Source organism: Hakea prostrata, chromosome 6, assembly GCF_041222555.1.
Source record: "Hakea prostrata isolate BN-2017 chromosome 6, UWA_Hpros_2, whole genome shotgun sequence".
Lineage (NCBI taxonomy): Eukaryota > Viridiplantae > Streptophyta > Magnoliopsida > Proteales > Proteaceae > Hakea > Hakea prostrata.
Genome location: NC_142605.1, coordinates 21655630 through 21681636, shown reverse-complemented (window position 1 = coordinate 21681636; position 26007 = coordinate 21655630). Strand labels below are relative to the sequence as shown.

General features: G+C 36.2%; 1 protein-coding gene across 3 annotated transcripts; it reads right to left on the bottom strand.

Moving 5' to 3' along the window:
* Positions 1 to 4: 4 nt before the first annotated feature.
* On the bottom strand, positions 5 to 16012 carry LOC149012585 (Endosomal targeting BRO1-like domain-containing protein). Of its 3 annotated transcripts, XM_089160138.1 has the most exons (14): positions 15832 to 16012; positions 15539 to 15621; positions 14531 to 14579; positions 13911 to 14179; positions 13755 to 13829; positions 13318 to 13376; positions 13076 to 13211; positions 11086 to 11182; positions 10888 to 10954; positions 9511 to 9609; positions 6161 to 6250; positions 2010 to 2164; positions 951 to 1052; positions 5 to 578 (listed from the first exon to the last, which is right to left on the bottom strand). In XM_089160138.1, the coding sequence occupies exons 4-14, from the start codon at positions 14161 to 14163 to the stop codon at positions 485 to 487; spliced, it is 1227 nt and encodes a 408-aa protein (XP_089016264.1). In that variant the 5' UTR covers positions 14164 to 14179; positions 14531 to 14579; positions 15539 to 15621; positions 15832 to 16012; the 3' UTR covers positions 5 to 484. The 3 variants fall into 3 exon arrangements, with proteins under 3 accessions (XP_089016264.1, XP_089016263.1, XP_089016265.1); XM_089160137.1 differs by having other exon boundaries at positions 15539 to 16012; XM_089160139.1 differs by lacking the exons at positions 5 to 578; positions 951 to 1052 and having other exon boundaries at positions 2006 to 2164; positions 15539 to 16012.
* Between the last annotated feature and the right edge of the window lie 9995 nt (positions 16013 to 26007).

The window sequence follows — 26007 nt, the reverse complement described above, 5'->3', positions numbered from 1 at the left end:
CGTTTGTCGATTGTTGGACAAGACCGAAGAACAAAACCTGCAATGCAAGTTAGGTCTTAAGCTCAACGCAAGGGAAAATTGGGTCAATTAACTCAGCAGTACTGGCAATGGTTTTTCCTTCAGAGCTCTTGAGAATTCTGGACAAAATTTTATTGTTTATTTAAAAACGAAAATTGGTTTGCCTCACTTTTTTATCTTTTTCCTTTCCTGTTTCCAATTAACTCTTTACACAACAGAGGGACTTGTCCACAAAGCATTGCCACCTGCACTTGATGCAAGCTGTTTGAAGAAACAAAGGAGTAGAGAGAGAAAGAATGAACTCTTGACAACGATTTTAGTACACACACGGGGAATGGAAGAACGCCCACCTCCTTGGACTTCCTCCCATGCTTAAGAACATGACCATCGATCTCAATAATTGCAACTTGTGTTACATTCTCTCAACTTTGACGTGGTTGAAACCAAATTGGAACTTGACATGCTCCTAATTCCATGAGGAGTCCACAGAAGGAAGCTGATAGTCATCTGGTTTGAGTGCCAATGCAAAATCTGGCAATTGCGGTGCTGTCTCCATAGCCCTGCAACCGGAATAATCAGGCATCTTATATTCATTTACATGTACTTCTTATTGATACGTCTCAGGGTGAATGCAAAACAACTATGGAACTATCAACTTAAAGTTTGGCATACATGAGCATTCATATAAGTCTTGAGGAATTTGTACCCAACGGAGAGAGTTTTGCCCTATTCTAGACAAGTTTTCTTAACTGGATTGGTCTTTGTTTTCCATCTACGGTTAGTGTAATATTTATTTGTTCAGGTCTCGTTAAAATATTGTACTCAGCCATGTAATCAAAGAAAATTGAAAGAACTCTCATGCTATATATGTAAGTCCTCTTCGTTGACAACTAAAAAAAGACATAACCATTAAGACCAAAGAGCCCACTTACTTTTCATTACTATATAGGTCCCGGTTGATCCGCACCTTGCTAGCAGTATCCTTTGGAATTTTTTCGGAAAGAAACTTCATTGATCCCCATAGAGGTGGACTCCTGCACCACAAAGCTAATTAGATGAGTCAAAAGAAAAAAGATGAAAGGCTAGATATGAAGAATCCAAATGTCATGATATATGTACATGTCAGATCTTCACATGGTCAGAAATGAACTCATATATCAACCTATGCCGGTAAATTTCGATTATTATTTAGTTCTCCAAGAGTGGTCATCCATTTGAACTGTTATGAGGTCAGATAATTGGACTATGTTGAACAATGAAGTGGTAACCACAGCACGATTCTACTCCGAGACAAGTTTTGGTATTAATTCCCAGAGCCACAACAAACAGTAGGATAATTGGTACTATAAGAATGTTCTAATACGTTTTCTTTACTACTTAATCTACGTTCATGATAATGACTTCCATTACCTGTAAAAGGAAAACAAATAATTCATTAAAGATAAAATGATAATGCATCCAGGAGAAGACCTAAGGCAGTGGAGAGGTCACAAGCGCTTTGGCAACAAGGAGCCTGTCTAGGTGGTCAACACACCCGTCTACGCAGTGCCTGAGCGACCAAGATGCCCCATGCATTATTTTTATTTCCCCTCTTTTCTGACATTATTTAGTATACTACAATTTATCCAATAAGTAATCAAAATTCAAAAGTCGAATTAAGCAATGCCAAGTTATCAACTATCAGCATTAAGTAACGTCAAGTCATCAAAAAACAATTATTAAGAAGAATTATCTCCTTTAAAGAACGGGCTAAAACCCTGAACCACCAGCAGTAATCGGTCAAGCAGACGATGAAGAACTAGTTAGCTCAACTGCAGTAAGCCTCACCCCTTCAACATCAGATCAATAGCATTGATCCTGAACTGCTTTTTATGATCAAGATTTAATTTTAGCAGCTTCTACTCTTTCTTAAATGTGTACAAAATGTTTGGAAGAAAAAGACATTCTCTAGCAGAACCTAAACAAGCATATAGAGGGATCTCAATAATCACCTTGATAGAGGAGGAGCCATGTTGAAGGCTTCACAGGCCTTCTTACTTTCTCTGAGAAACTCCTCTGCAGCTTGCAGAGCGGCCACAGCCATCCCATGAGATTTTTCGGTATTCCCCTCGTCAAGTATCAAGCCATGATAATAGTATGCTCCAGCCTGACAAATAAACAGAACCACGACCTTATGGATCACAAATACAGGATATAGGAGATGATGGTGAATTTGCTATCGACAAAACCACTTACAAATTAAAACAACAGAAAGGACCAGAAGAAAAGCAAGGGTTTTGGCAGCTTTTTAAAATTATTAAACACTGCAAAAAACAAAGTTGCCGAAGCCCAAATATCCTGAGCCAATAACTCACATGCTATATATACCTTATTCTATTCAATTTTTTGGATTAAGTTTCCTCCACCTGGAGATGAATTATCACCACTTTGCTGTTATGTTTTTAGTATTTTCCTGAAAATACCTCGAAATATCCCCATGCACATCTAAAGCCAAAGCATTGAATCCATTCCCATTTACCATGGCTGAAGGAAGCTCTGTCCATCTCCTTTTTATGTAAAGAAGTTTTTGTCATCAAGGAGTGCTAATCTTAGACATGGTACAAAGCCTCCCAAAGAACACAAGGACCTGGAATACCTATCTGCCCCTTCCTTACAAAGTTCACCAGCCAGATGAGATAATCTAAAGGTTTGGTCTACTCATTCCGGTAACAGTATCAAAAGGTACAATGCACACTCTAGCCATCCACACCAATGCACTATCTAGGCATCGGTGGCAATGGGAGGAAAGACAGCCAATAGTTTCAGGAACTTAAAAATTCCTTGATTCTCTAGGAATGTCCACCAGGAATCCTATTCTGAGTCTACTATAGAGATCTATTTAAATATATTATGGTTTCAATTTTCAATTCTTATCTGGATCATTTTTATGCCCCCAGTTCAGGTTGAACTATGATCCTATCAATACATCGTGTTATGCATTGATTTTCTTTCATTTGGCCAAGTCCTACTTGCTTTAGAGCTACAAACACAGCCAAGGATTTTCATGTCAGGGAATTATTTTAAGCCTTTTAAAAGTCAATTAGTATTACATAGATGACTAACTGCTTTAGAAACTCCAAACCTGCCATTAAGGCACGCGAATTTAATAAATGCAATTGGCTTGTAGTTTTGATTCTATGAGATTCAAAGCTCCTTTCTGCAATGCTTATTCAATTGAAGCCTTGGTGGGATTTCAGCTTGGTTTTGGTGAGATGCCAGCTCAGATGATCAGGTAGAATGCCTGAAATATACAGGCCAGACCTATCTTGCAGGTCTCCAGCTCTCTCTATTTCATTTTGCTTTATTATTCTGTTGTTATTCTACAGATAGAATCTTAAGTTCTGTTGTTTGGTTCTAATATGCAATTCTGATTTCAAGACTTAATCCTTCTAAGCAATAGATTTAAAGTTCTAATTCTGAAATCCATTTTCATCTGCAAGCTTTCAGTTTTGAAGTCCAATGCTATTGCTGATTCTATACCTGTTCTTCATAATAAGATTTTGAAACTGAATATCAGAATCATATTGGTACCCTGATTTCTTAAATCTTTAGTTTTAGTCATTAATTACATCTGGCAGAGAACACTGTTCTTCTATCTCTGGTTTCTAATAATTATCTCAACAATCAGATTACTATTTGCAGCAGTTAACCCTCTGAAACTTGCAACTCATTTCTGGTTTTAAGCTTTCTTACCAAAGTAGGAGCCTTAGTAAGTTGGAATCTAAACATTGGATTTGTTCCAAATTCTATCTCATACCTAGATGGAACACTGGACCAGATTGGTGGCCAAATCAGACCTAATTTTTAGTTATCCAATTTCTCCGAAATCATTTCTGTGACCTGCAATTCTTTTCTTTTTTTTTCAAAGAGATCTATAAATTTGTGAGCCATGTGATTCAGAACCCCATCCCTTTTTCTACAATAAGATACTTTAGAAAACTTCCAAGACCTATAGTCATAGTTGTCAAGGTGACGCCTAAGCATCTAGGCAATTTTCCATGATGTTTTGCAATCACCACTTAACTAATTGCATAAAAGGCAGGAACTTGGCTGGCAAGACACCCCCTTGGTCACCTCGGATGCTTAACCTGCCTAGGCAACCATTTTATTACCATTTTACCTTTTTCTTTTAACTAGTTACCAAAAGATTCTAAACCTGATGTTATTATTGGCTGATATGTACAGAATACTTATGCAGGGGAGCAGGGAATTTTGATATTTTGGTTTTTAAACTTCTAACTTTGAACTTGAAAGATGGTTTTTGACTTTAGTGAGGTTTAACTGTTTGATGTTAATGATTTGTGTTCATGTTTTGACCCTTATGATGGTCTTCAAAATGTTTCACACTTACATGCTATTGAATAAATCATACAACTTTTAGTAAGATATTTGGACCAAACATCATAGTTAGTTATATTGGAAATATTACAACTAGAATGCCTTGACCACTAGGCAAAGCCTTGTAGCCGCCTAATCGCCTAAGCACTTTGAAAGGCCCTCGAATGCCTTGATCATCTTGGCACTATGACTGATAAGCCCCTTGTTATTCAGGTATACAAACACAAGGTTAAACAAGAGAGAGGACAAGTGGCAATCCCTTAGTGGACAGCCACCACCATTCTGTTATGGGCAGAGGGACAGAAATGACAGTCCAGGTGGCAAAAGGACATTGGTTAAGAGAGTAAGAGTTTGTTACGCAGGCTGGAGGGGGGGAATATATCCAGAGAGTGAGGGAGAGAAAGGGGGAGGAGAAAAGATACAAGAAAGAGCTTGTGGGAGAGGGAAGACCTCTGGGACGGATTAGCTAGCCATCGGCTGTCTAGCTTATCTGAGTTATAATTAATTTTATTTCAGAAGAGTTTATCAGTAGTAGAATCAGTCTGTACTCATCAGCTATATCCAATCAGGGAAGCTTGATGTAAATCGACTATAACTCCAATTTATTCTGCTGTGTTGCGGTTCTGAATTCATAGATTTCTGGTGTTATTTGTTTTTGTTATTGAAGGTTAACAGAGATATTGAAAGAAGAGAAAGAACAGAGTTATATGTTGTTGCTGTTTGTATTGAATCTGTAGTCATCCATTGTTGTCAGTAAGCTATCGATTGGATTAAGAACCAAGTTTGAGAGGGTCCTATCAATGACCACTATGCCTGAAGTGCAAACTGAAGCTAAAGAGCAGCCACATTGATGTTGGATAAATTTAATAACCTATATAACTTTGTTTGTCATAGGCTGAATATATGAAGCTTTTGGAGATTTAGGATCTTTAAGTATATAGGAAAAGACGAGAGAAGAAAGAAATCTTCAAAGAGGCAGATAGAACATAATGAAGGGTGTCAAACAAAACCCACAGGCAAAACAATAAGAAAATGCAATAGCTAGCTTGAAAAATAGAAGATTAGAGTGCCTATCAAGGAAATATAATATTTAGAAAATTAAAAAATATTAAAAGAAGCAAGACTGTCATAAGCATCTTTGGTACTTCTCAACAGAAGTGTTCAAAACCATTTTGAGTTCAATATTAAGTGTTTCTGCATCTGCCTTCATCGTAGAACACAAAAGAGTAACTCTTAAATGGAGGCATTTTACTTCTGTCATTAGCATTATGCTTTTATGAGATGATGATGATGATGGTGTGATTAGTAATAGCTTTGGCTGTATGCCTATTATATTTTTTCTGCAATTTTCTATAAATTGTCATAATTTTATATGCATTTTAATCTGGCATTCAGGCATAGCCTAGTGCCTCAACCATTTGAAGCTTCGGAATCATGTCTCAGGGATCCAATGCCTTCACCCTTCAAAAATAATCATCATACTGGAAAGCATGTACAGAACCTCTGATTCTAGCCTCAAAAAACACCTATAACATAAGCCAGAAACCATGACTTCAAGCTACAATACTCTTCCATGATTCATAAGACTAATCCCCTCACCCCCCAAAATTTACAACAAGTCACACGTATGCCAAGCATCAAGAATAAGTAACAACAAAGGACATGTTGAAGAGCACTACAGATAATTGACACGATGACGAGCAAGAACGAGAGAGAGAGAAGTGGGTGTGGGAGAAAACAAGTAGAACAAACATTAACAGTATACCTTTGCTTCGAGGAATTTCCACTTGACGTATAGCTTATGCTTTTCCCCCCATCCATTGGCCAATGAAAGGTTCGAAATGTTAGCTTGGGCCTACAAGGAATTGGTACAAATGAGCATTGCAGTAAGTTTTTCATCTATTATTTAATTACATTGCAGTTATACAGCCATGCAACACAACATTATGATGCCACTTAAGGATGAGTGATGACAGTGAGTCAAGATTCAGGTCTGCGATATATTAAAATGGACAGTAGCTAATTTTTTATTTTTGCATGGGTTACCATGAAAGTGAATGTAGTTTGGAAAGTAACATCCTGAACCAATAAAAAAAACCAAGAAGACCAACAAAGTTGCTCAATTACGTAGGGAGAAGATCAATTTGGTTACTTCCACCAAATTAGTAACTCTTCCATCTCCCAAAAACACTACATTCCAACCCACAGTGAGAATTAAATAATTAAAGCAGTTTCCCACTTGAAATGCATTACATATGAAAGAAAAATGGAAATGGACAATTGATGGGTAGAGTTAGCCAAAATCGATTAAGGTGTCATAAATTTTCATCTCAAATGGATATGATTACATAAGACTACAATGATACACTCTGATGCCAAAATACATGTGTTGATTGGTATCCGACTCCAAGATTCCTGTAGGGTTCGATCAAATGAGATTTTGCAGGGTTAAGATGGTTGGTTGGGGTTTTGAGATGGGCAACTCAAACAGGGAATTGGAAGGTTTACTTGATTATCAACCCTGGGGGGGTGAGTGAAGAATGACATAACCATGAATTGTTCCAAGTTTGGAACAACCCCTTCTAACAGTTAGAAATAGGTTTCCTGATGAAATGAGGCTTTTGGATTGGCATCAGGGGAATCAGGAAACTAGGTTGTAGTGGTTGGATAGGGTGCAATTTTGATCATGCCTTGGGGTTCTTTTGAAGATTAAGCAAGATTAAGCTTTTTAAGGAATCGGTTTCTATAGAAAGGGGTTAAATCTTGAGTTTTGAATGGATTGTTTGATGTGGAGTAATGGGGCTGCAATTTGATTAAAATACATAATAAGTGATGAATTTGGACTCTGCAGTGGTTGTCAAGAGCTAAGGTTTTGGGTTGAGTTAGGATCTTGGGATGTCAACTGAGGAAATCATAGATTACCGTTCTTGATGATGGCATTGATACACAGAATTCCCATGGGCCATGACCAAGGTGTTGATGCGTATAGGCTTAGGGATGATTTGGGGTTCCGATTTCCAATTATGTATGTGCAATAGAGGTAGGTTCTTGGAACAGAGAATAATCAAAAATAAATAAAAAATGGTAAAGGGGAAGCTACTGTTTGGGGTTAGAAGGCAAGGACAAGAATTTTGGGGAGGATCAGCACTTACTTGAATAATGGATAATGGATGACTGATTGGAATGCTCACATTTGAAACTGTTCAACTAATTTGCACCAGAAAAGAACCAGCCCAAATCTATAAATAACTCTATAAATAAACCTATAAATAACTTATAAATAAACCAATTATTTAAACCCCCAGCTTTGTACTCAACCTAGATGCTGATAAGAGAGGCATTTTACAAAGTTAACCCATAAAATCAAATGACAAATGCATATAAATCCCAACCCTATGCTTATACCTAGAAAAGAGAGCCCCATTTTTTGTTCGGTCTGCATCACCACATCTGAATTCTCTCCAAATTCTCAACCTTCTCTTCTTTTCTCCTATTATTCTGACGTAGGCTTTCTCATTTTCTTCTTATAGATGATTCTCTACATTAAGTGATGCTGATTCTTGTTGGGTATTTTCCAAGAATATTTCATTGCTTCAACTAAATAATGAGAATATAAATACCCACAACAAGCAAAAGAACTCAATTGTTATCCAGCTGGGTTATCATAAAACCTTCTACACAAAACATTCAACAATCATCTTTTATTTTTTATCCTTCTTTTTGGTCGAAGAGAACATTCCAGATCATTCTCCATCACCTTTAACCCCCTTTCTTCATATACTGATACACAGGGCCTACTAAGACACAGTGGAATAAACAGATACTGATCAACGCTTTCAGGAACAACATACATATAACCATGGTTCAAGATCTCAATCTCGAGGCTCATCTCGCAAACTCAGAAAAGCAAGTTGGCTTGAGATCTCACCAAGTTGGTGGAATTTATATACACAATTTGACCCTCCAACTCAAGGGCATTTGGGATCACTTGAGGCTGAAACCTTCTGTCCAGCCTATTTCAGCCATTATGAACACACTGGTGAACTCAAGACTTATAGAAAAGGAATAGCATAAATTTGAGTTTAACTTCAAACCCAAGTTGTAAAGAGTTTAGGCCCTCTCCTTAGAGGCTTCTCCCAGTGAGTGCCCAATGTTATAGGATTCAGCCATGTGGCATATTCCCCAACTTGACACTCCAACTCAAGGGCATTAGGGATCACTTGAGGCTGAAACTTTCTGTCCAGCCTATTTCAGCCCTTATGAACACGCCAGTGACCTCAGATTTATGAAAAGGAATAGTATAAATGTGAGTTTCACTTCAAACCCCAAGTTGTAAGAGTTTAGGTCCTCTCCTTGGAGGCTTCTCCCAATGAGTGCCCAATGTAATATGATTCAGCCACGTGGCATATTCTAATCTGAAGCTAGGATAAATCCAAACCTTGGATTAGAATATTACACTTGGCTGAATCTTATAACTCATTGGGAAATATCTTCAAGGAGATGAGCCAAATACAGTTGTAAACCAGTACACTGAAGTGAAACCTTAAAATGGTGTATTGTACACATCATATATTCAACTATTAATGCTCAAAGTTTGAAATTCAAGCAAGTCTAGCATGTTACACATTCATAGTTTGAATCACATAGTTCAAATGATAATCCAATCATCAAAGTTACAACTCGAGATCCTATATGCTAAGCATCTAGTCTTGTCTCACACATCCTCACATCTTGCTAAATGGAGAAAGCGAGATATGCCAAGATCTTGCGAGTTTCTCCTACCATGCATGTAAAAGAGATCAAATTACAGTTCTTCCTGTTTTGGTCTCAAAATTTCAGTCCAACTTCAACTATGTGACAATTTCTTCACCAATTTTTCCTTTAATTGACAATTCATTCATTCAAGAGATCAAATTAGCAGGTGGCACAAACTTGAAAGGTTATTCTGCTTTTAATGCCTTCCCACCCCAAAAACCCCACCCTTCCCTCGACCAAAATAAAAAGGACTCTGGGTTTTCCAATCAGCATAGTTAATTGATAAATTTCTCATGGATATAAGCCTATATTGAATTTTCAGGTTCATCAAATACCATAACACAGAGCATGAGTCAATACCTGATCCCAGTACTTCACCATCTCACATGCAAGTCTTCGTTTCACTGCTAGTGTGGCCTTTGTACTGTCAATTGCCATCCCAAGTTGAATATCAACACACTGTGACAAATGATGGTAAAAGGGGGAAGGAAGCAGGGAAAACCAAAACAGAAGTTCAGTTTCTATTGATCTATCTCTCTACAAGTTATAAGTAAACAATTTAAATGCAAAAAAACAGCAGTTATGGCTCAAGAAAATCTGCCGTCAAGGTACATATTCTACCAACTCTTAGCATAGGAATACCTAACCTACATTTTTCAGATAGACATTCCTCAGAGGGAAATCAGTCATTCACATCATCAAATGCCTAATTCTGAAGCAATCAAAAATTCACAAATTAATTGAACAAAGGAAAGTTTCATTTTTTGGAGGGGGGTTTGGAAAGTATTCAAATAGCAAATCAGTGCAATAATTATAAAAATAATAACAAATCAAAAGTTACTCTTCCTTTTCCTTTTTTAAGTTTTAAATAAACAATTGCAAAAGATTGTGTTCATAGAGAGAATTAAAGTGGAAGGCAACAAACTAAACATGCTTGTGGAGTTGAAAGCTACACAACCAAGAAAACACACGTAAAATGAGTATATGAGACAAGAAATTTAAATGATCAAAAAAAAATTCAAAGGCCTAGAATTGGAGGTGCTTTTGTAAAACCATCTTAAAGAAGAATCATCAAAAAGAAAGAAAATAACCACAATATATTGTAGAGCTTCACGATGAGAGCAACAGGTGACAATTAAGATGATCAACTGCAGTGATACAGTAAATCAAACAGGTAGTAGTTTAATGAACTCTGTACCATAAACCGTTGCTTCTGTCATCTGTACAATGTTATTCACACATATTAGTTACAAGTTACTGGCATATGCTAGTTACTTTTGAAAGGTGCATAGAACAAGGGAATATCTTTTTAAATCCCCTCCGAACACCACATCCAACTCAAAGATACTCTTCAGCAAGCAGTAGTTTTTTTATTTTCACTGCTCTCATTTCGGATGTGCCAATGTGAAAACCTATAAGATTACAGGTTTCTGTATACCACTGGAAAAAAAAATCATTTCATATACTTCAAAAAATGAGAAGGTGAACCCTTTTCCATCAATTTCCCAGATTCTGAGCAAAGAACCCATTCAAAAACTTCTGAAGAAATGCCTAATGTAGCATAAAAATATTGCTAGTATGAGACTGCTTTCAAGTTACACAATATCGTTTGGGGACAAGAATCATTCTGTGAGTGAAAAAATCATTAGTTACCTAAAGTAAACCCAAAAGAAGAATCCAGCATAATGGATGAATAGGATAAGAAGTACCACAAACCAAAGAATAAGCCATTATTACCTGGCCTATGGCTTGCACGCAAAGGGCTCGTAAAACACCCTCAGATAAGTCTAATGGAAGAACTCCCCTAAAAGTAACAAGAACGATAAAATAGTCAACAAATCTATAAACTAGCAAGTACCAAGAAAACAATCTAATGGTTCAGGAAAAGCACCACAGGTTCTAACCATGGAACAGATGATATAAAATCACACAAACCTAAGTTCAGGGGGAAACTGAGGCAGAACATGTCGTACAGCGCAATCCAAGTATCCTGCTGCCTTCAAGAAAATATCAATAGAAGTCCGTCTACTCTCTGCTACAAAAGAATGAAATCCATAATTTGTAAAATAAATGAACTTAAATGAACAGACCGAGTAGAAAGATAATGAAGGGCATCGGACAGCCACTTTCGCACACACATGCACTCATGCAAAGCATACATGGATAAGTTTAACTATAAAATACGCCAATTTACAATTGCCAACCGATAACAATAAGGCTTAATTCACAGAATCAATAATAAAATTTGAACCAACTTGAGAAATGAAAAATTAAGTGGACTCATAGCTAACATCTTTTCATGATCCTTTTGATAAGGATTGTGAACTACACAATGAAAATACTTATCATGTATTAGTGATAAATGGTAAAAAGCACTGAAGAATACAGGTAATGGACAAGATTCGGATTTCACTCTAGGTAGGTGGAATCCTGAGATGTGGATACATTTCAATGATAATATACACAATGTTGCACTACTGACAGATCAACAATAATAGTGATAGTACACTGGCATGAAATAATAACAAAAGGCTCCATGAATGATGTTCTAAATTGCAAATGTGAAATTGCATTATCAGCTCCAACATACACAAATCAATTCACCATAGCTCAGCTTAGCATTAATTCAGCATGGGTTCAGATACAAGACTCAATTGTGCTACTCCACCCTTCTTTAGCAGCACAACATTATGAACACACTTCTCTTTAACAAATATCAAACAATCTTGGCTTCTTTCTCTCTTTTTCGTCCATCAGTGCAACTTTGATGTTTCTGTTAAGTTGTTCATTTCTGATCTAGCAGGTCTATCCTTGTCAATTTTCCATCTCAACTGATACCTGAGCTACATTAACCTCACAACAACAACAACAAGAACCCTTGTCCAACTAAATGGGGTCAGCTACATGGATTCTTGCCTTCCAATCAGCTATGTTTAAGGCCATGCTAGATTAACATTATGCACATACTATTTTGGTACCCAAACTTCCAAGGTACTCTAGGTTCCTTCGTTACAGCTTTACCCTTCAATTTAACAGTATGCACCACTCCAACTGCACTGCAGTAACACTTCCCTATTTCATCTCAGGCTCCCAATCTAAAATCCTACTCAATCACCCATTTAAATCAATAATGGAAAAAAGAAAATTTTGAAGCATTAAAAAAAATACAAAAACAAATTTAAAATCAAATAAGAATAAGATGGTCAGATGAGAAGAATAAAGAATCACAATACAAATCCTTCAAAAAATGGAAACAGGAGACAAATAAGGCACGATAAATCCTTCAGAAAAAATGAAACAGGAGACAAATAAGCCAACTTCCTATCTATCACCAATGGCTATTAATTTGGGATCCTACCATCCAACTTCCCCACTAGACACAAAGAACATTCATCTATACTGCTCTCTTAAGACTATTGTGCATAACTCACCTGATGGATCAACAAGAGACTAAGACATATTAATTAGCGAGGAATCTGAACATAACCAATTTGAGCCTACCACATCTCAGATGGGTGGTAGAGGCAGTCATATAGCGATCCAATAGTAGTTATGAAATATATTTAAGGGAGATGAAATCTCCCTTAAGCAAATAATACTCCATAATCTATTCTTACTATGTTTGAGACATTATTTTATAACAAATGACCAGACAGCACAGGTAGCAGGGCTGTGATTCTGCTTCAGCCCCAGCATTCAGTTTAGTAATGGGTCTTCCTCGGGTCAAGCTTAATAAGTAACACGCGTGCAGTCACAGGTTTACAAGTTACTAACGCAATACAATTAAGTCTAAGATTCAATTTCAATGAAAAGATCCAATAGTGAGAGAAAGTTCAAATTTTTGATAAGTAAAGAAGTTAATGCAGCATTATACCATGCTAAGCAAAAGTTAAACAGCAGAAGCCAAGCACTGAGTAAATCCCACCTTCTGAAACTTTGGGCTGATATCCATCAGCAGAAGCTTTAGGGAGCAGCAAGATGTTAGCTTGTGATAACGATAGCATGGCCATCAAGTGTAATACAGACAAAACCTCATACCAGGCATTTGAAATTTCTGTTTCCTGCAAGAAGTCGAGCAAAGAAAAGAAATGTTACAAAATCCTCATCTGACAAAGAAAGAATCTCAGGAAAGAGCTTCAAAAAAATGGGTTGTTATATTCATTCTACCTCAGCCTCATCTTCTTGATTAATCCAAATAAATTGTACCTTGTTTTGCAACTGGCTTCCTATACAGTAGAATCGAGGTAACATCACCAAGAAAAACAAAAGAAAAAATTAGAGCCCACCAATGACTGGAAAAATATAAGCTGCCCCACTACAGGCAACCCAAAAGGAAAGAGAGATAAATCCCCACCCAAAAAGAAAAATAATTATATTCGTTTATGGTGCAAAATGACTAAAATTGTAGGATACTGTAATTTCAGTCTTCTTTATGGGAGACAATTAGCAACCGTCGACTACAGATTCCATATTTTTTAGCCTATCCCCCAGTCATGGGAAGTAATCTTATGGCATGCATGCAATTTATCAGTTCCCTTATAATAAAGAGTACATAGTGTAACATTTGTTTCTTATCAAGGTATAATCTTTGAATTCAGGGTTACCATCTTTGACTAGGCCTAACAGCACTGGCAAGTAATCCTCAAGAGCCTGATGAAGATCAGCCAATGATGAACCTCCTGCAGACAAAATGCGCAATTTTTTCAGTATATTACTCCTATAACAATACCCTGAATTGCCAAATGCATCCAACATCTAACCATGTTGCGTAGCTGTTTTTCTTCTTGGTTTTGTTGCTGCCGGTGCTTCTTGGCTAGCCATTACCACTACTCGAGTTCTGAGAGCAGATAGACGCTCTACTAAGCTCTTAGACAAGCTCTCACTGAGTGGCTGGGAAAAGTCCACAGGCTTAGGAATCCGAATTCCAGGAACAAACACAGCCACCTCCCCCACATTTCCTGGCCTTCTTCTTTGGCCACCAGAATCTTTCGGTGTTGATAGCAGACATCCCATGTCCTGGGATTTGAGTCTGCCAAATAAGCCAAAGCAGATATGATTTCCAGAACAAGCAGTAGACTATGCAAGAAAGGCAATATAATTCTTGGCGTAACTGGAATAGTCTCTGATAAAGGAAAATAGGATCTGAAACTCAAATGAAGAAGGCAATACTCACGAGAATAGATAAGTTTACGGTCAAGAAAACTAATTAATTGCCAACCAACAGCTAGCAGCCTACTCACGAGTAATGTTTTCCAGAACCATCCGTTTTTTTTTTTTTTTTTTTTTTTTTTTTGGGGGGGGGGGGGGGTTCCCTTTCACCTATATTTTAACATTTGAAAATTCTGGTGAAGAAGCAAATACATGGGAGAACAGTTCTCACCTTCACCCTTTTCCAAAGATTAGCCAAATGGTCAAAACTTCTTTAATCTCTGCATACAACACTTCACGAGTCAGAACAAGCCAAGGAAAACTGAAAAACAACCAAATCACGGTCCATGCGTGACGAGAGAATCTTTTTCAGTTCTCTCGATCTGATTTTCCTCCCAAAATTATTGTTTCGTTGCTTTCTAGCAATCAAAGGGTGCAAGTGCGCTGCATACTACAAAAATTTGAAGATACAAAAGTCTCTGGCGTCTAACAAGAGAACACGACAATTAACAGGAAGCTTCCCAGGGAAAAAAATATATCTATATATATCTATGAATTTGAAGCAGAAACGTAAAAGTAAAGGAAGTTTTTAATCATAAAGAAGAACCTCAAAAAGTAGCTTAAGCAAAAGATATATCCCGCCAGATCAGACGCTTTATTTTCTCTTATTATGAAAGAATATCATTCCGAATAAAGATAAATTGTCCCGAAATTCAAACAAGAATGCGAGTGAAGGATCGTCAAAAAAGAGATCAAACTAGACGAAGCAACAGAAGAAGAAGAGTAAAGCTACATGCGTGCAACTAGTGCAGGCCTTTTCAGAATCGTCCAGATCGGATTTATTCAACCAGTCAGAAGTAACGATCAGTCAGTCTCAGTTAAAAAAAAGGCGACAACTTTTAGAAAATGTTCGCAGCAGAACATCCATAGCGACAATTTTTCTCAGCTCAGCTCGAGCAGAATAGAGGGGAAGAAAACTGAAAAAGGAAGGCCGTAAACTTCAAGAATTCACCAAATTCGACTGACAGAAACTGAGAATTCACGACACTAAAACCCGAAACCAAACGCTTTCCTAATAAAAGCAGTAAACACAAAACCGATTAATCAGCGAAATTCAGACACGAGTAACCTCCAAAAACAGCACAGCATACTCAGAACCGACTAATCTGCAAAATTCAGACACGAGAAACCTCAATAAACAGAACACGATCCAAAGTTCCGCTAGTAAAGTGAGCCATACCTTCACTAAGATGCAAATACCAAAACTTTCCATCAAGTCCACCGTCAACGCTGAGTGAGCTACGAAACCGAAGTGATTCTTCACTAAAAGCTCCAGAAAACAATGCAGATTCAAAAAACTCCTTCAACTAATTTATCAAACAGATACGAATTACTTCGAAGAGATGAACTTCAAAGCCTATAATCTCCACTAAAAGCCCTAGAAATGGAGAATTGTAGAGGAATTCCTAATTTCCAATTCGCACGCTCTGAAGAGTTAAAAGTCTCCTAAGGTTGAAACGAGGATTGCATTACCTCAATTGGCGCCCAAAATCGAGCTATTTAAAGACAAGATTTTTTTTCCTCGGAATTTTTTCTTCTTTTGGTTGTATCTAAAAAATCTCTTCTTAGGAATTTGAAGTTCCCAAGACAATAAGAATCGCCTTTGCCTGCTCACCTGTTTACAGAAAAGAACAGATCGTGCGAAGAATAAAGGTTCTGGGTTTTAGGGCTTATTAATTTATTCTCTTCGCTTTCTACTCTTCTTGTTTTCACTAGTCAGTAATTAAACTACTAATAACCGTTTGTCATCTACTAATTAAAGTGATTAAAACTCATCGTAGAGTAATTAAATAATTTCAGTTTTTTCCTAAAACCGCACCATATGAAAAGGACATGAAGTGTAACATAGGCCGTAGGATTTAAAAGATCAGACGATAATATCGTGTATCGAGGAGTAGGAGAAAATTTAGCTTTATTGCAGCAGCACCAATGAAGGACCGATTGTCCCATTGTCCATGTTCGGTGTTCCACTATCCATCCTTACGTTGGAGAATTCGTTATGTGGGACCAGGTGGATGCTTAGTTGGAATTAACTGTGACCATTAATGATTCTAATTATTGGTTTATGTGTAAGGACCACAATAAAGAGAGTAAACCCTGGTCAAGGACTGTTTATTTTAGAATCTATAATAATAAGGAGATTATCGTTAAGGGGAAATTTCTAAATTGTGTAATTTTTGGTTATGTAAGTATTAATCTCAGGGGTGACATTTCTAGTCAAGGTTTAAAATATTCCACGATACCATACGAAACTAGTCGATACGTATTCATATTTGATCCAACCGATACGATACATCTCGATACATCTCTCCATTGAATTACACTAAAAAATATAGTAACTAGAGCGATACAATACTCGATATAGGACGATACATCTCTTAAAGTCACCTGACCGATATGATACTCAATAATACTTTAAACCTTGCTTCTAGTAAGTGGTGATAACCTCTTTTGCAGAGATAATAACTACAAAAAATTATAATTAAGTTCGAACATCCGTTCTTGCTACACCTTTTTCCCTCTCTTTAGGCTTATGGACCCCTAGTCAATGGCAGAGTGGCCGGTTGATAATAACAAAAAAATATATATTAATCTCAAGGAATTAGTTCGTTTAGTCGACAAAGATGAACACTCCTGAGCAAGAGGTCAATAATCTGAATATTTTTTAGAGCAGGGGTGAAGTTCAATCGTATACATATAAAGTTATCTCCTAAAGATGTAGTCCAGATAAGTATAAATTGGCCTAGATGAACCTCAATTCAAAGACAACAAATCAATCGTGCTATTGTACCGAAAACTAGCCTTTATAGAAACTATATCATATTTAGCATTATAATCCTTATAGTAACCATGGTACATTGTGTCGACGATATATCGCCGACATAGGGCGATATATCGCCGAGTCGCTGGGGGGCGACATGACTCCCCCCAGCGACACGAATTCTGCAAAAAGTTGGCGACATATCGCCGAAAATGTCAACATTTTGGCGATATACCGCCGAAAAGTCGACATTTCGGCGATATATCGCCCAATTCACATATTTAATAAAGATTTATTCGGGTTTTCACCGATTTTTCGTTCAATTTTTGCCAAAGTGATGTAGGACCTCTACAGGCTTCGGGAGCTGCCCCCACATCCTCGCCGGGGCGGTTTCCTCGGACCCCCGCTCGCTCACCGGGGAGCGGGACCCATGTTTGTCAACAACAAATGTGAAGCATGAACCATACTCAACATAATTGTATAATGAATTGTAAACTTTAGTACATCTATTCACTAGTTGCGCATTGTGTTCTCTTTGCATTGTTTACATTAGTTTATATGAAAATTTCAAAATTTCGGTTTTGCCCGCATATAGCCAGACATGTGCCAATCAAAAACTTTATATTAAATGATGTTTCAGGCAAAAAATAATGTTTTCAATGTGTTTATTGGCCTCAAATTAGGCTACACGTCAAATTTCAGGTCAAACTGACCTGAAATACCCTTTGAAACAGGGGTTCGATTTTCATCGAACCCCAACCAAAAGGGATTTAGTTTATATTGGGTAACCGTTGGATCACTTAAATGCCAGGTGGCACAATCCTTAGAGGGAATTACAGGGAATTGTAAGGAAAGGAATTCCAGAGGATGTGAATCCCAACCAAAAGTCGCCCCACTTTTGGCAACATGTTGCTTGAGTCACCGTGTCACCAGGGTCCGACACGGCGACACGGGCCAACATGTCGAACCTTGATAGTAACTATGTTAATTGGTTTTTACCCTCGCTAATATAAAACTACTCATTCCTACAAAATATAAATAAATAAATAAATAAATAAATAATATATATATATATATAAACATTTTACTTAATAGAAGAAGAAATTTCAAATTTGTTTGAAAAAAAAAAATCCATCTTATATATTATATAATTTTGAGTGGAAAATTTTCATCAAAAGAAAGCACCACAAAGTCTGAGTGGGTCTCAACTGTGGAACTTAAATATGTTATGTTACACTAGGGGAGTTCTTGGAAAATACATAATTAATAATCAATTTATTTATTTAAAACACATGAATAGTTAATAGAAAAATATTTTAGATACAATTTTTAATAAAAGATAAACCCTAAACCCTAAACCACCAAACAATACTGAATTATTTACAACTGTTTGGAGGATTTTTATATTATTTTTGTTATTGTCAATAAATATTTGATAATTATTAAAGTATAATTTTGTAAAAACTATGATTTGTTATGAGAAAATAAAGACTTTCATTACTTAAAAGACATATGTATATAATTCAGCAAGATCTAAATTGTTCCATCGGATACTGCTAGGGTCGTTTATAATGTAGAAGGCTTGAGACCATAACCACTTATGGAGAGACTTTTTTTTTTTTGGTCACATATGGAGAAACTAATATTAGATATGTAAACAGATCATATTCAGTTTGAATACACCATTATTCGAATTCGGATCCAATAGGCAAAATTGCTATCGGATTCCGAATCCAATATCTAGCGGAAAATTATACAAGATATTTGAATTTGAATCTAGAACTCTACCAAATATCCGATAATAATCCGATCTGATAAACTATCGGATTATTGATTTCTAATTGTTTTTTTTTCTTTTTCTCTTTTGATTTCTTATTTTCTAGTTACCAATTATTGGTTTTCGAATCAGATTATCAATCCTTGCAACTGGAAAAAAATTTATTTGGATATTATCCAATTCGATAAAAAGCTATCCGAATCTAAATCTAAATTTGGTTGCTTACCAGACGTATACGTATGTTTTCTGATAAGTTCAAACATTCTTAAAACAAATATGAATACAAATTCAAAAGCAGATTTTAACTATCCATTTATGAGTCTGACTAATATTTAAAGAGACAAAAACTACAACTAGTATTCATATTCACAATATCCCTCAAAAAAATGAGTTAGATGGAAATGCCAAATAGTATTGCATTCATGGATTCACATCCTCTACAATTCCCTGTAATTCTTATTTAGGACTGTGACACGTGGCAGTTAATTATCTAAGGGTCAGAATTATAACCCAATTAGGAATTGAATCTACTTCACACAATTTAGTTTTTTTTTACTTAGTATACGACTTTCCGATAATCAACAGGCGAGGGGACGAGGGAGGGAGACAAGCTACCTATAGGACCGCTCCGTTAATTTTCTCCCAATTTCATCTCTCTTTTTTTCTTTATGCTTATTTTTAGGAATTTATTAGATTCATATCCTAATTGAATTCTAATTCTAACCCTTGGATAATTAATTGCCACAATCCTAGATAGGAATTACAAGGAATTGTAGAGAATGTATACCCGCATTGGGATTGGGTTTAAAAGTGTGTCGTGATATGCGAATTAAACTTAAATTCTTTTATATTCGATTTATTTGGAATTAAAATTTTGCTAAAAAGTTTTTCCTCTTCCTTTGAGTCCATAATCTTCAAACACATCTATCGCAAAGCTATATGGTTGCTGATGTTTTGACAAAGGAAAGTGCTCTTACTCGAAACTCTTTTCTCACTATTTCCATCCGTTCCCCCAATGTATTTTGGATTTTATTGTCTGATCAGTTAGGAGTAGGTTGTATTAGGGTTTCTCCTTTTAGTTAATAAATTCTTATTTACCCAAAAAAAAAAACATTTAATGTAGAACTATAATAATGTGTACCACTCCAACCACCCAAAGAAAATGAAAAAAATAAAAATGTGCAAGTAGAAGAAAAAGTTGTCTCCAAGGTCCTACCTCCACTTTTGAAATGATCACATGTCTTGCATATTTGAGCATTGCTGTCACGCGACTATACGTGAAAATGGGGAAAGGTTTTCTATACAAGCGTGTGGTGTGTGGTATGTACAAACACTGAATATTTATCTTTTTCCTTGTAAAAATAAAGAAAGATAAAAATATTATCTTATAGACAAAAAAAACATTAATCATCTTTTTGGGGAGAGTAAAAAAAGAGAGACAGATGAACTCAATAAAAATATTACTCCAACAACTTTTTATACTCACAAGTTGTCATTTTTTTTTTTACTTTAATTGAGTGACAATATCTTGTGTCATTTTATGTATGTTGATATCTATTCAACAAAGCATTTCTCAAGAAATGAGATCATTACTCAGAGCCTAATAGATGTTCCTCTTATCTTTGCCGTTAACATCGTTGGATATTTTCAGAACTTTTGACACTCATCTATAGCGATAGTTCCCCCTCAAGCACATATGATGCAAAGATATGAAAGAATATTATAAAGACCTATTTTTTCCCCTAAAAAATACATCATGCATTCAAATTAAGATCATAAAAGGGCATTTGTTACAATAGGACATTTTTTGCTACGTAAAATATCACTCACACTGACATATGAGTGTAGAACCCACATTGCATCTCTCTCGGTCTATCTCTTATCTTTTTTTTTTCCTTATCCCGATACATTTGAAGATGTAGGAAAGTAGATAGCATTGGTGATGCAACCACACCTCACTATAATGCCAAATTAAGAAAGAGATGATGACTAAGTTGTTGGCTCTCAATAATTTTTACTGATTCATATTTATTGGAGAAGGAGAAGCCCTTTCGTACAAGAGTAGGAGAGAAGATAATGTTTTAGCAAAATAGAGATGAGATAATGCGCGTGCTCACCAAGATATATATTTTGTTCACGTAATCACCAAAGCATGCACGTGAACGTGTTTTATGGGTATGTTTGCTTTTTGATTAAGACCAACCACACCTTTAGCGACATATGCAATATAATGATACCCCCACTTCTCACGTGTGGAATTACCATCTCACCTAATTTTTTAAGGCTCATGGTTTGAGTTTTTCATTTGTTGTTTTACCAAAACAAAAGACTTCTCATGTGTGGAATTACCATCTCATCTCTCAACCTAAGTCATCACCTGGTGGCTAGAAGACATTCTATTGCAAATTCTCAGCATTCCTCTGCCATTACACCTAACAGCAGACCACATCATTTGGAAGCACATTTCGACAAGTATATTCACGGTACGATCTGCATATAGACTAAGCTATCCCACCTAATCAAGCCTTATCTTTTTTACCAACCTTCAATTGGTTGAAACTTTGGCATCTTCCTCTCCCACCAAGAATCATTTTCTTCATATGGAAGGCTATCCATGATAAGTTACCCACAGTAGCCTTATTGAGTCCACGAGGTCGTAATGTCCCCAGTGTTTGTATCACCTGTGGTTCCCAATCCTCCTCAGCCCAACATATTTTCACAAATTGCCCATTCAGTCAACAGTTATGACAGACTCTCCAAGTACGTCACTGGGACTCTTCCAATTCATTCACATCACAACTACAACTCAAAGTGTCCCAGTTATCGTCCACCAATCCAAATAGATCCCGTACATACCGCACCCTTCTCGAACTCTGGGCCATATGGAATTATTATGTCTCCACATCTCACTTCTCTCACCAACCTTGTTTAGCTTAAGCCCAACAATACCTCCATCGAGCCATTATTGAATTCTCACCTCCCCTCAGACAAAAGTTCACCTATTCTCCTCCTACCCTATACCGTTGGGACCCTCCTCACCTAGGAATAAAAAAATTGAACGTGGATGGATCCTCATTCCAAAACCCTCAACTCTCAGGCATTGGTGGTATAGCTAGGGATCACAATTTGCAGATGATTTTTGCTTATGGACAAGGTACAAGGAAACAAGAATCTTTAGTAGCAGGCTCAAGCAATCCGCAAAGGCCTTCTACTGGCACTTGATCTTCACATCTCCCATATTCACGTTGAGGGTGATAATCAAATTCTAGCATCCTTCCTTACAAGCACAACCTCAAGCCTACTTGGAAAATATTGCACTTTATCAATGACATCCTTCACCTTGCCTCCTCCTTTGATGTATGCATTTTCTCGCATATACACCAAGATGCCAATTATGCAGCAGACAAACTCGACAAAACAGGCAAGACCCAGGATTGGTTTATCCATCATCATTCCCCGCTCTCTTTTCTGTCTTGGGTTTTACTGTACTCTCTCCGTTGTAAGTTGCATTGTGGCCAATCCTCATGACTAGTTTGATGATAATAAAAAAATCTGTTAACTTGATTTTATTCTTAAGTTGATCTTATTTTATTTTAAAGATATACGAAATTAAGTTATTCCAATAATTGAGGAGTTTAATGCTAATCCGTGGCATCTCCCTCTCTCTATATATATAGATCTATCTCATGCTTATCTCAAAAAATAATACAAACTCCGTCGCCATGATGCATGCCAAAATCTTCCTTATAATTAGATTTTTATTTAATTTTCTTTTTTCATTAGTTTCCCACTCATTAATTAACTATGTGGTTAGTGCTTAACCATAACCAAGAACGGCACAGAATCATTTACTAGATTCACAAATCTGGATCTTTAAAGATGAATAACAGTGTCTATAATTCAATCCAAATGCATTAATTATAAATAAAATTAAGACAAAAGATTAAATATAACACCTAACCAAATGAATCTAGATGAACTGGATTTCGCCTAGCTCCGCATCTATCAAAGTCAATGTTGATGGCTCCTTTTATAAAGAAAAGAATTTAGGGGTTTGGCGGCATTGCTCGGGATCAGATGGGGAACATGCTATTCGGCTTTGGCAATGAAACGCATTGTCGGGATATTCTTACTTTGGAAGCATTGGCCATGAGACAGGCTTTATTATGGGCAAAGGATTATGCTTTGACTCATATTGATCTCGAAAGTCACAACCAAGCTCTAATTGCCATCTTAAATAAACCGGCTACAAAGGCGCCTTGAAGAATATTCCCCATCATATCCGATATTCTGGAAATGCTTCAGTCTTTCAATCAAATTTCTATCACCCATGTCTATCGGGAAACAAACATGATCGCTGATACTCTGGCAAAGGAGGGTGCCTTATCGCAGGATGTTTTTTGTATACCCAGATACCTCCCCGGCATTTACATTGATTACTGTTGTTTGATGTTCTGTCCTTAGGATGTAAGCGTGGTTTTTCGTTTTAATAAAAATTTCTCTTTTACCCAAAGAAAAAGAGTCTAGATGAACCTTCCAACTAAAGAATAATATAGTTCCGATTAGTTTTGAATCAGAAAATAAAGAATAAGGTCTATCTATAAATATATAAAAAAAATTAAAAGTAAAAATCTCATTATATTATAGCCCCAACCCTTACTATGTAGTTCAAAATTGTCAAGAAAACATATTGTTCTATCCTAATAGAGAACTGATATTGACTCTAACTAAATGGGACGAGTTAGATGAATTTTTTTTTTCTTCTAATCAATTCAAATTTTCTTTTGGGATTATCCTAATTGATTCAATTTGTGTTTGTTAATTTCAAGTAAAATAATAAATTTCATTGCACTCAATCTTTTTCTAATTTATAAAATATATATATATATATTTTATGGGAATCCAATAAAAAAACATAGTCATTGGTACTTCCGTTTTTCTTATTAAAAAAACTTATTATCTGGTCGTTTAGATAATTTAAATTATTTTTCTAGCGACTCAAGATATTATAAAAGAAAAATTAAAGAAGAAAAAACAAATTTAGTCTAATTATTCGAAGATTTCGAGGCTGGGGTTGGACCGGGTGGACCTGATCAGACAGCTAACAAACACACCGTCCTCGATTTAGTAGCCATCCACGTGTTAAGAAAAGGTCACGTGGCTGACGATGAGAGGCTCACGGCATGATCTACTCATCATAAAAGCATGGAAAATAACAATTCCATTGCGATGTCGACACGTGTGAGAGTGACATCTGGTCTAAGAATCGACAGCCATCCACGTTTCAAGGTTTAACAAATTATCAAGTTGTAGGGAACGCTGCCGTCATGTCCTGATCTGTCGGCTACCGAACCTTGACGGGACACGTGGGCTGTCTTCCTTGCTTGCGTGTACTAGAGGAGGCTGATGAGAGGATGAGAAGGAACAGTTGGGAGTACACCAGAAACGTGTCATGAGACGGACATATTGAGGTGACACGTCACTGGTCGGCTGTTTGAGTGTACCGCAGGACTAATTATCATATCTGTGAATGTGATGCGTGCTTTGCTCATGTAGGGCCCAGTTTGCTTTCGGTCTATGATTGTCGTTCCCGTAACACGTGGCTTAGTACCCACATAGACCACGTGTCTTCAACTGAACACAATCCTCTATCCCTTGCGGATAGGGAATCGGATAGAGAATCAGACATGGAATTTTTGTCAATGGAAGAGTAGTAGGATGGTTAGGAACCTGCTTCTTAATGGAAAGGTCATGGATTCAACTTCTACCGGCGGCATATGTAATATTCCTGTCCTTATATATAAAAAGCGCCTTTGTACAAAAGAAAAAAAGAGAATCAGACATGGACAAATGGATAATTTTATTTTATTTTTTGTAGAAAAATGGATAAATATCAATAGTACTGTTTCGGTAATTTGGTACATTATCGCTATTTTCAAAAGAAGGTATGTACGATTTGGGTGTTAAAACGATACAAAAAAATGGTATTTAGTGCGACACAATTTTAGTACGAATGAACCCATGCCACTTTTCTTATTAGTTCATTAAGATTCTCAATAAACAATCAATAGAATATGATATTAATAGAGACAAAATAAGTAAATCTAAGAAGGCGAGTGAAGGAAGAAACAAAAAATTAAAACAGGGAATTAAGGATAGGGTAAAAGTAAAGTGTTTTAATTGTAAAATTACATTTGTATTCCTTAATTTGGTACGGTACCAATTCGGTATAGTTTCGGTATATATCAATGGTATGAGTACCTAAAACTGAACTGTACCAAAGAAATTCGATTTCATTACGTACGTACCAACTTTTAAAATATGCGATTTTAGACGGCATAGTGGATATGGTTAAACAATTTTAATACACAATTCACATCCTTACTAATGAATAGGCTAAATCCAGTTGTTAAGGGTTGTTTATTTATTTATTTTTCTTTGTCCATACGGATTTCTTTTTCGTTTTTTTTTTCCATAAGAGGCCCCAAAGAGAAAATTTTCACTTTGTTCATAATCCATCTTGCAGTAGACCAATTCGTGGGCCCACTTGACTGTCATTTTATATTAAGTCTCATCTTTTAGATAAAAGTTTTCATATTTGATTTTGTTTCTAGGTAATTTTATCACTATTGTCTCAAATTATATTTTAGGTTCTGAGCTAAGCAGGGTCTGAGTGACTTGAGATTAGGGTTAAGGTCAAATCTAAGTTAAGTGTTAAATGACTTAAATCTAGTTTAGCCGACCTACTATCATATAAAACATTTTTGATGAATGTAAAAACAATAATATAAAATTATGTATTATTTCATTATTTTATAGTTAAGATCAAAGCTAAGGTCAATTTTAAGACAAGGATTGAGTATTGACCTTTGCTTTAGAGTGAGGGTTTCAAAAAGTTTGATTTAACTTGACCCTTTTGCAGCCCTAATTCCTATTATTAGTGAAAAATGGCAAATTAAGATTTAATTTATCTTTCTAAAAGTTAATGAATTAAAGAAGTGATCAACCCATTAAGGTGCATTTTTTTTTCAAGCACAACTGACAATTTAGTATACAAATAAGGAATGGAAGTCAATTCACATTATGTTGATTTCTTTACAATAGAAAAATA